Here is an 11924-nt window from a genome sequence, read left to right on the forward strand (position 1 = left end):
TTCGCAACGGTCTGCCGCCTCAGCCTTCGCCAGTTGCTCTAGAAGGCACGCCTTGGCGGTGGATCGGCCGTCCTTCTGCCAGAACTGCTTTCGCCACGCACGGAACGTGGGCGAAACGTTCTGCGCACTAACCTCCCAGTCCCCCTTCGTATAGTTAGGGAACTCGGCGACGTGCTCACAGTCGAACTGCTGCAGAAGGCCCATAGTGAAGGCCACCGATACGCGTGCACAACAATCACCGTACGCAGTGGCGCAGTCCGAAACCGCACCACCAGCCTGCTGGGTCCACTCGGAGAAGTCGAAGGCTAAGGCGTCTTCGGCAGGAACTCCTCGCACCCTTGCACCCATGTCAATAAGGGCAAGGCGAAGAGTTTGGCACGCCGTTCTTGTGGATTCGGTGGCTTTCGCCATCTCCCGCAAAAACCGTTGTGACTCCTCCATAGCGCTCGCCTTGGCCTTGCTGACCTCTAGACGAAGAGCTTCCATCTTCGGGTCAGTGAGGTTGTAATAGTCGGTCAGCACGGCGACATGGGCTTTTTCTTTCTCCAGTTCGGCTTTGAGGCGATCGACTTCGGCCCTAGCCTCTTTTCCTTTCTCCAATTCGGTTTGGAGCCGCTTGTTTTCAGCCTTCACCTCTTTGAGGGTGTTGACAAGGGCCTCCATCTCCAAGCTCTTGCTGCCTATTTCGTCATCCCTGGCCTAAAGACGGTTCTTAAATCTGTCAAGATGGGCCCGCACAGTTTGCTCTGTCGAACGGTGGGCCGCAATAATCTGGATCCAAGACAGGAGCGGGCGAAGAGGATAAATATTAATTATGGGACATGAAAAAAAAGGAGGGGAAATTCGAAAAGTGAGCGAAAAGGCGTACCCGAACCGCCAAACTTTTAATAGCGGAACACCCTTCATCGAACTCGTTCAACTCGGTGAATAGGCTCGAAGTGCTGGCAGGTAAGACAAGATTGCTTACTCCCTTGACGAAGGGAACAAGATCCGCCCGGGTCTCGAAATCGCAAGGGGCGAAGTGGGGCGCCGCGAGGGAGTACTCCGAGGCGGATGTTTCGACGGCAGCCCCCTTCCCCTTCGCCTTGACTAGCAGCGAAACAACCGGCTGACGCAGGGGGCTTCCGAAAACTGTCATACCCTGAAAATCGCTAAATTATAAATCGTTGTGAAAAAGGAATTTTTAGAAATTATTTAATAACTAAAGAAAGTGTGTGAATAAAATCTATGAAAAATTTGAACTTAAACTTGAGCTAGGTAAAATTTTATTAAATACTTTGTATGCCCAAGTATTTTCTAGATTTTTCCCAGAATTATTTGAGCATTGGAAGTATTTTTAATAAATGAAAGATCATTTCAGCAATTATTTAAATTAAAAAGTTAATTAAATCCTCTTCCTCAGTCTGGTCTGAATCCGGCCCACTCCTCTCTCTCCCTTATCCCTTCCGCAGCCCGTGCCTCTCCCTTGGCCGAAGTCTGCATTAGCACCCTCCTCCTCCTTTCTCTCTTCCGAGCCGGGCCCACCTGTCGGACTCGCCTTCCTCCTCCAGCCGGCCGATCTCCTCCCTGCCGTGCCCGTGTACAGCGCCGCCTCCCCACCAAATTCATCCTCTCCGTTGCTCCTCTTTCCAAATTAGTTGTGGGAATGGAATCCTCTCAATATCCTCTTCCTTTCCCCCAAGAAATCCCCAAAAGTTTATATGGAAATTCTTTCCAATTTCGCGGATCAAATCCTTCCTTTTTCCGGCGAACCCTACCTAATCCGTCGCCAATTCCATCCGTTCCCTAGCCGATCTCTCCCTCTTCCGGCTATAAATAGCAGTCCCAAGACCTCCTCTTCCGTTTCCCTCTTTTTCCCGAGTTTTTCCCTAGCCCTAGCCGCCTCCCCACGTTCGGCTTCTCTCTCCTTTGCCGGCCGCCGCTCCAGCCGCCCCGTGCTGCCTCCCCGGTCGTCCCTGATCTGCGCCGTCACTTCCCTCGGCTTCGCAGTGAAGAGCTCCACCTCGGCCACCCGTTCCTTTGCGCCAAATCCGGCCGGAAGCCGCTGTCACCGTGAAGGCCGAGTTCGCTGCCTCGGTTTGACCTTAGGTGAAGCTTTGCCGTCGACTCCGTGGTCGCCGAACCCCGCCGTCTCCTCCGTTGGCATTGCAGCGACAACAGCAAGCCCGGCAGCCACCTCCGCGAAGACGCAAGCCATCGGAGCACCGTCGTCACCGTGAAGCCGATCTGTTCCATCTTCAGCCGCGCCGTTCGTCGCCGTTCATCGCCGCCTTCGTTCACCGTCGCCACCCTCGGGATCACAGGAGCGAGGTGAAGACCGTCTGCCCCTCGGTTGCTGCCTTTCGTCGCCGGAAAGCCATCGCCATCGTCAACCCAAGGTCGCCGTCCTTTGGAGCTCGTCGCCTGCCATCTCCCTCGCCGTCTGTCGTTGCGTAAGTGGTGGTAAGGGTCGCCTTGATCTCCTCTCTCTCCTGGTGCCCTCCGTTTGCATCATTGTACCATGGTTCGCTGGTAACTGCCGTTCCCGTGCTTGCGGTCGTTGATCCTGCGTGGCAGCCATGTCATCGCTGACATCAGTGCCATCTTGGCCATCCAAAATTAATATAAATTTGTCATCTCTTTTCAATGACATATTATTCCTTTTTAATATATGTCATCTACCAAATATGATCTAATCTTTTTCCGAAGGATGTTTTAATCTTCTGTCTCAGCTATAAATCATTTGTAAATTGTTTAATCAATTTGGAATAGTCTTTTCTTTAATAGGTTTAATTGGAATTGAATCTTGTAAAATTCATATTTAATTCATACGAACTCGGAATGAGGTCGTTCAAGTCTCATAATTCATCTAAATTCAAGCTCTACCCATATGAACTGTAATTGTACTCTTCATTTGGTTTTTATTAGTATTTTTCCTTGTTTTGCGTTTTAGGTTTAGACTTCCCGTTGTTTCGGAGGATCGTTTGTTCGTTGGAGAAATTCCTGAATACGAATTGAAGACGCTTGTTTGTAAGGCAAGTCACACAGATCCCCCAAACAACCCTTTGAGCATGTTGAACCTGTTTAAAGCTATTGATTTATTTCAACTTATGCATTGTTTTCGAATGTCATTGGGTGGTGAGCCTTTCCCATTTAATTATGGCCGAAGATGACTTTATTTTCCTATGGGTTATAATTTGACTAGCATGGACCTTATATATTGGATTGGTTCAGCTAGATGTTATTTATAGTTGCTTAGCCGTGCTTAGAAACATTAGCTCATTAATGGGATAAATCATGCTTCACTATCACTTATGGATATTTAATGGAAGCTCACGATGGTCAATTGTGATTGGTTAATTAATTAATTTTCTAAATAAAACTTGATAAAGGTGGGTTGTGAGCACATGGTTTTGATGGACGTGCTCATGACAATTAAGGACCGGTTCACGAGTTTTGGTAGTGAAACATTAACCGTGCCAACCACAAGCTAGCATGGGCAACGGCTTTACCTTTTGTATAGCATGGTTCATTGCGGGGCACCAGACTGAGAAGTGGCGGAGATAAGCCCACGGGGGTCGCTGGGGAGTCCATGCCTTGTTTATAAGGGGGTGATTATGATCCAGGAACGGTGCACTGTGGTGGATTGGGTTGTGCGAGGGGTACTGTCACAGCTCCTTTTCGAGGTACTGTAGTGGTATTGAGGCGCATGGTGACATGTCGTGGGGTTGTGTCTTGTGGGTACAGTGGTACACCTCTGGCCAGAGTAAAACTATTCGAATAGCCGTGCCCGCGGTTATGGGCGGGTCTAACAATGTCTTTCGTGATTAGTCTCACACTTCTCACCATAATAAAAGATGCTATAACTGGTAATAATTTGATTAGCTCCTGGTTTGGAATGGTACATTCCTGGTTTGGAGATAGATCTGTACAGCCGGGTATGGTTGTTCAGGATGGTTGGGCCTGTGCAGCATGGGTATGTTGTACAGTGTTGATTAAAATTGATGATTAATTGCTCTACTGTTTTACAATTCTCAAATGTTTGCTAAATGCTGCTTTTGCAAATAAGCCCTATATTATGCCATTCTTTGGTATCCTTGTGCACTTGCATATTTGCTGTGTGGATTGCTGAGTATGTCATATGCTCACCTTGCAATAATCATCAAACCTCAGTTGAAGAAAAAGGATTCAGAAGGAGAAGATGTTTGGCTTATACCCCAGTTGAGCTGCCTGTGGGAGTGGAGCTGAAGCTCGTTAGGTTTTATTTTTCCGCTGCAGTTTTCTTCATGGTAAGGACTAAGTGCCTCTTATGTAAGTATTTATTCGCTTTAGTTATTGATGAATCTGTATATTAAATTGTCAGTTTGTGTACCTCGGCTGATTCCTGGACGAGGATTTTATGCACAAATGAGTTCGAAAATTACTAGTGAATTTTTGGGCGTGACAAAAACCCTCGCCACAGCCGTCATGATCCGGTCGGCGGAGGCTGAAGCCCCGGCGGCGGCGCTACCACCTGCTCCACCACCGTCGAGCGAAAGAATGGGAGCGGTTGAAAGGTTCAAGCTGCGGCCAGCGAGCGAAGTCGGAGTCTCGTCAGAAGACTCGTTGTCGCTGAAAACGCGAGCGACATCGACGAGTCCTTTCTTTTTGGATATCTTTTTAACCGGACCTCCCTTCGCCGTCTTGCCTGCCGAAAACGCAACTAGCGCCTTCGCCCCCTCCAATTCCTTTCGATGAAGGGGGGAGCTATTCGACTCCACCCCGGTCTCGTTGTGACCTGGACTTAGTGTAGGGGTGTAGCTAGGGGTGTCGACGTGGTTTTTTACCGCCTCGTCTGCAGCCTTTTCGACCACGGCCTCCGCCTCCTCTTCCTCCTCCCCTTCCTCATGGCCGTCACGCTCTTCGACGTCGTCCTCGTCGTCAGTGTCGGAATTGGAGGTAGCAGGAACACTTCGCTTCCTAGGGACAAGCTTCACTTGCCCGCGCGTCCGTTTTCACGAAGGCGCTACGTCATCGTCGACCTTGTGGGGATTCGCCCGGGGAGGCAATTCGCCGTTATAAACCCGGTTTGCCCGGTCGGCCGCCTGTCGTGTCAGCAGCTGGCTATACTCGACGACCGACACGTCGCCGATCATCTTCCGGGCTTCGGCGTCGGCCTGATCGAGGGTCAACACTGCAAAAAAAAAATAGAGGGTGCAGCCACATTAAGCGTCGAATGAAGCGCAGGAATGCGTAGCAAAAGTGCAGTCTTACCATTCATCCCCTCAGGGAGAACCAATTTCGGCAGACCATCAACCTCTTCGCCTTGGTCAACCACGACTTGCCATGACTGGGAGAGGGGAAAGATGCGAAGCATGCAGAACTCATCCACCAAGTCACGACAGCTAAGGCGGGAGCAAACCTTATGCAGCAGGGCGAACCGCGCCTCCATAGCGCCATCCACGGCGATCTTGTGTTCCCGGTTCAGCGCGATCGCCCTGCACCTGCACCGGAGGGCCTTCGCTGACTCGGAACCAGCCTCGAAAGGGATGGTGTGGTAAAACCACCTTGCTATCCAATGGCGGTCCCACTTCGACATGGCGGCATTCACCGGCTAGAGATCAGAGCGCTCGGGGCGAACATGAAAGTTCACGCTCCCGAACGCTGTCTTCTTCATCCCGGCCCGGGTAATCACCATCTTCGAATTCACGGTGGCAAAAAATATGGCACCAAAGAGTTCGGCACTAGGCTCAAACCCGGAAGTTCGGCACGCCCAAGCGAAGATAGCAATCCAGTCCAGCGCCGACGGGCTCAAATGTGGGAGCTCCACCTGGAAAAGGCGAAGTATCTCCAGCAACAACGAGTTGCATGGAAACCAGAGCCCCGCCTCAAAAAATATGGCGAACACCACCGTCCGGTTGTCGACGGACTTCGGAACAATGGCTTTACTCGGGGCGAAAGCCTGTCCCTCGACCAGCGCCCCAGAGCTGACCAACTTTGCCAACTCGCAGTCGTCTATGAGAGAAATCCCCAAATAGGCGGTGGTGTCGTCGTCAATCCGGCCGGGGTCAGGCTCCTTCACCGAAGAGGGGTTGGGCTTGCGGGGAGCCATGGCGAAGGGTGTCTGCAGTGGCGAACAGAGAGAGCGAGCGAAAGGTCTGAAGGGCCAAGGGGCGCCGTGAAAGGAAGAACAGAGGAAGGAAATGCGCGCTGTGAAAATGACAAGTGTGGCGGTGAAAAGAGAACGGGGGGAATACCCACCAATTGCAAAGCGCCACATGTCGCAAGGGTAGGCGAAATGGTAAATTCCCATCGACCGAGCTGCACAGTAAAAAGCCCACGAAGGGAAGGCCCATTACTGTTCCTTTCGGCCTAGAAAATAAAAAATAAAATACCACCGTCCGCAGGAGGCGAAGAGCGGCAAAACAATACAAACCAAACAGACAACAAACTTTATTTGCAGGAACAATGTAGGTTTCGGCAGGAGCATCGGTCGAATGGGGGCGCCACATACCATACCACATGGTTTGCACGGTCTTGGCCGAAGCTCCTATCTCACCCTTGCCCGTGAGGGGCTTGTTGGCGGTACGGCATGAGGCCCTTCGACCAAAACTACCGAAACCACACGACCAGTGGGGATTCAAGCCCGAGGCGTCAAGGTTAGTCAGGGCGAAGCCCCTCTCCCAATGGCGAAGGCTATGGAACAAGGACGGCGAGAGGCAGGGAATCGCGCTGGTACCTTGCCAGGCCAGAGGCCTCTTGGGCGAAGGATGCAGGGCGAAGAGTATATGCCGAAGGGAGACAACTTGGCCATAGCAAGTTCACCCCCGCGAGGACCAAAGAAGCTATTCCGGCCCTTCAAGCCTAGGGGCTATTGGGCCGACGTTCGCCTGGCAGCCCATCAGGGGCCCATGAACCTCAATTACATTATCTACCCATGTAAATGTCCTTTTCATAAGGGCAACCATGTAAATTCCCCTGTATAACCAAAACTCTAGTAGTAAGAACCTGTAATGGGGGCTATAAATAGTCCCATAGGGCCTTGTAATAGGGGGATCTCAAGAAAAATTCTCAATTTAATACACCTTACTTCTTTTCCAACTACTGTTGAGTGACCACGTCTTTCGACGTATGTCGTTGTCGTTTCGACAACAGTATTACTAATCGGGACTAAAGATCCTGTGGATCTTTTCGCCCGGTTTGTAACACCAACCGGGACTAAAGTTAGCTTCCTTTATATATGTCTTTTTCCTCCTCCAGCCCGAGCCAAGCTTCAAAATTTCTTCTTGAGGAGGGGAGGTGCTGCCAAAATTTCTTGTGAATTTATTTTGATGATTATATACAAATTGGAGGTGTCTAAAAGGCTAGAACCTTCATCCTCCAAAGTTTTTTTTATCATATTACATTTAGATATTTGCTTTGTATATATTATTGCCTCTAAAACTTTGATGTAAGTTGATTAGGGAGAAAATTTTTGTAGGGAAGGAAGAGTATAGAAATTTTGTTTATTTACAATTTTATAAAAAGTTTTTATAAAAGAGTTGAGAAGGAAAAATATTAAAAAATAATCTAAAGAATAGAAAACAAACAAAATTGAAAATTAAAATAAGTACAACACATTAAAATAAGAACAAACAACCTCCTGTTACCTTGCCCTGATCAGGCCGGACATCACGTTCCCCATTAATTGCGATCGAGGAAGATAGACGGCGATGGCAGCGGCTCCGATCGAGGGGAGAATTGTTTCACGACGTTTATCTCTCCACTTTTTTTTTGACAATTATACCCTTGCACTTTTTTTTGACTATTATACCCTTGCACTTTTTTTAAGAATTACGTTGTACAACACAGATATTTACAACACATGCGCACTCACCCCTATGAATGCACACACACAAATCCTATCCCTATGAGCATCTTTGAAGACTAAGCCGGCAAATCCTTGAGATGCACTCACCCCTATTAACGCACGCACGCAAATTCTCCAATTATACCCTTGCACTTCGGAGGATTGTTTCATGGCGTTTATCTCTCCACTTTTTTTTTGACAATTATACCCTTGCACTTTTTTTTAGAAATACGCAGTACAACCCAGACATACACAACGCACGCGCACTCACCTGTGTGAACGCACGCACGCACGCAAATCCTCCAATTATACCCTTGCACTTCGGAGGATTGTTTCACGGCGTTTATCTCTCCACTTTTTTTTTGACAATTATACCCTTGCACTTTTTTTTAGAATTACGCAGTACAACGCAGACATTCACAACGCGCGCGCACTCACTTCTGTGAACGCACGCATGCAAATCCTATCCCTATGAGCATCTTCGGAGACTAGGCCGGCAAATCCTTGAGAGGCACTCACCCCTATGAACGCACGCATGCACGCAAATCCTATCCCTATGAGCATCTTCGAAGACTGAGCCGGCAAATCCTTGAGATTGACGAAGTAGAAATAGTTCTTAACCTTTCGATCAAATGGGATCAATGGTTCAGATTGCTCTCTACTACTAGTAGAGAGCACTGGAGTAGGTCTCGTTTTTTTAATCTTTCATAATGTGTTCTTCGAGCGGACAATATTTCTATTTTTTTTCTCAGCATTGCTTCTGAGCAATACTTTCAATCGTATCTTGTGTGGGGATGTATATTATAGTACATTTTGAATGTGTTGGTTGTATTTTTTTCTTGTGTTAACAGCACAACTAGATTGCATCTGACTACTACTCAGTTCTAATGTATTCAGATGGCATTTTTTTTTCTTGAATGAGCCCGTCTATGGGGAAGTATATATTTTTCTTGTGACAAAATATTTCTTACATTTTCAATGTAGTGCGTGCACTTTTTTCTTGTGAAAATGTGTATTAATGGTACAATTTGAATGCATGTCTATACAATTATGCAGTTCAAATGTATTTTGAGAGCAATTTTTTCTTGTGTGAGAAAACAATGTATTGCATTTTGAATGCATGTGCATACTACTGTGTATTTTAAATGTATTTGGACCTTTGTAGAGCATATTTTCTTGAGAAAGAAATATGTAATAAGAGCACAATTTGAATGCATTTGTATATTATTACAGTGCAGTCCAAATGTATCTATTGACAACTTTTTGTGACAAGTCGACAAGCACGATCGCGACACCTAAACGCCTTGCGGTGATACGGAGTCGCCAACCACCTCGATCTAGCCGAATGGCCCAATCAAGATGGGTTTTATAGAAAAATAGCTAAACCGGCTAGTGGAGCTGATTTAGAGATCAAAATTAGGCTGTAGGTCGATTTAGATCGATATGAGGATAACTACCCGTCTCGTGGGCAAAACAGAAGGTTCTCAAGACAAACCTACAAAGAGGTGTCGCACTCTCGCAGCGGCGGCGGACGATTTACAGCGCAAATCGACAAAGATAGACTAAAACTTGGGTTAAATAGAAAACATGATAAAGAATGATTCAAGTAGATTGTATTCGGGGGATTACAATGAACCGGCCTTGTCCCTTAAATAGGGGTTGGTCTTGTCCTCTACAGGCCCTTCTCCACATCCAACTCGGGATATAGACCAAAGGAAACACGGAACATAGCCTTCTCGAGCAAGGAAACCCGAGACCTGACAAAAACAGACTCGGATTCGGACCGTGACGGTCTGACCGCCCACATACTTGCGGTCTGACCGGCCCTGTGAAGGAAACCCGACACTTTCCAAACTTTTGCAATTTTCCTCTATTTCATCCATAGGTGCCAAATTTTGGTGTAAACAGTATTATGGAAGTATTTTTTCCTGTAAGAAATATAATGTATTGCATTTTGAATGCATCTTTACTGCATTTTAAGAGTACCTTTTTCTTCCGAAAGAAATATGCAATTAGAATCAATTTGATTGCATGTGTAACTACATTAGAGTTTAAATATGTAATTAAGATGTTTTTCTCGTCAATAATGTGCAAAGAGCATTTTCGTATGCATCTATGTTTTGCTCCGTGGAGAAGGCCATGGCAGAGCCCCGGGGGTTGGGGGGGGGGGAGGGCAGGCATGGGGGATGGGTCGTGGTGGTGGCTGCGGCCGCCGCCACCGACCCACCCGTCCGGAGGGCGTTCCTGTGCCGGAAGAACCGTTATGCCGGCCTCGTCGTCACTGGTCCCGTTCGTGTGCCCGTGCCATCTTCGTGCCACGTCAATGTGTTCGTGTGTTTTTGTGTGTTTGTGCCATGAAGTTCTCGGCGATCAATTCATGTCGTCTGCATGAGCATCATCTATCGATTCAGGTCATCGCCATATCGCAATTGTGTTTCTGTGTGTCTCGGGTGGTTGTTGGTTGTTGCATGGGGATGTCGAGCAATAGCCACCATTGGTCGACACCCTTTGCCGTCATGCCGTCAGCGCCCCGTCTCTATGTGCGTCTTCCGCCACTTGCGAGCACACAAGCGCCGCCTTTTTTAGTTATTCTTTGGATATTATAGGTGCCACTATTGATTGAGAACCGCACCTATAGATCAGTTATTGGTTGAGAACCGGCACCTATAATATCTATAGGTGCCGGTTCTAAAGCCGACATCTATGCTCAGTTAGAAAACCAACACCTATTATCGGTTCCTAACCGATACCTATGGGTTCTCTAGCAGTGTACATAATACATAAATAAATAAATAATAAATAGATAGATATCATACATAAATAAATAATAAATAGATACATATCAAAAATGGCAAAGTGCACAAACTATTTTTAATTCTAACAGTACCAACATCCTAATCCTAAATGAAAATTGCAGAATGGGCTATATAGTTAAATATAAATTCATAGCTAAAATAGCTACTTTGGCCCAAAACAACCCAAGAAGTGCTTGCGAAACGCCTCCTTGAGGCTCTGCCGGGTGCTGCTCTTGCATGGCTCATCGTCATTGTCGACGCTGCATTTGCAGATCATCATCAGGCCATCTAGGTCATCCGGCCCGAGCTCCGTCGACATCGTCGCTGCCGCTGCGGCCTCCTCAACGACGGCGACGTCGCAGTGGATGGTGAACTCGTCGTCGGTGCAGAACCACTGCCTCGCCAGGACGTCGTGGCGGATGAACGTGAAGCAGCGGTACTCCGCCTTCCTGGTGCCGTGGAACGACGTCGCGTAGCACCTCACCTCGTTCGTCGGAGGCACGTACGGCTGCAGATTGACCATGCGGAACCGGACGTTGGTTCGGATGCCGCCAGCGGCGGCGGCGGTGCCGGAGTCGGCGGCGTGGAGCTTGAGGCACACGGTGGAGTAGCCGTTGCCCGAATATTTGCTCGCGTTGAGGTGGAAGAAGAAGCTCCAGGTGTGACCTGCGACGTGGAACTTGGACGACTCGATGTTGTATTTGCTGCTTTGGTGAGATTTCTTGATCGCGTTGCGGACCTTGATCTTGAGAAGGTTGCAACCAGTGGCGGCCGCCGACGTAGAGGTGGCCGTCGACGCGGTGACGACGTCCTTCGTCGGCGACGACGACATGGCAAGCTAACTAGCAGCTACCTGGTGGTGGTGGTGGTGGTGGTGGTGGTGGTCGACGGCGAGATCAATCGGGGACGAAGAACTCGATGCAGGGTTAACGTTGGTTAAATAGATTAGGAGAGGTAATTAACCACACGTTTGACGGACGTACGCGCAGCTATAATCCGTATATAGTTTTGTTCCGATCATGCATATAGCATAGAAGAAAAGCCAGGGTAAATATGTCTCGTTCTCAAAAAGAAATTATAAGTTTGTCCTTATTAACTTCGAATTCGATAAAGCAGCTGTTACTGGGATACATACGGATCAGTTAATATTATGCAACACAAGTTACCACAGCTATTAGGTTAGTTAATTATTAAAAAATATAGGTCAGTTAATTTTAGTTTGGTTCAGATCGGATACAAACAGTTACGTCAAGAGACTGGAAAGTATCAGGTTGTTACGGTAGATACAGGAAAGTATCAGGTTGTTACGGTAGATAGGAATA

At 47.9% G+C, this 11924-nt stretch overlaps 1 protein-coding gene across 1 annotated transcript; it reads right to left on the minus strand.

The window, feature by feature from the left end:
- Positions 1 to 10765: 10765 nt before the first annotated feature.
- Positions 10766 to 11434, minus strand: LOC107275564 (uncharacterized). The gene has a single exon (XM_015760711.1). It carries the CDS (start codon positions 11432 to 11434, stop codon positions 10766 to 10768), a length of 669 nt encoding a protein of 222 aa, XP_015616197.1.
- Between the last annotated feature and the right edge of the window lie 490 nt (positions 11435 to 11924).

Source organism: Oryza sativa, chromosome 11 (genome assembly GCF_034140825.1).
Source record: "Oryza sativa Japonica Group chromosome 11, ASM3414082v1".
Lineage (NCBI taxonomy): Eukaryota > Viridiplantae > Streptophyta > Magnoliopsida > Poales > Poaceae > Oryza > Oryza sativa.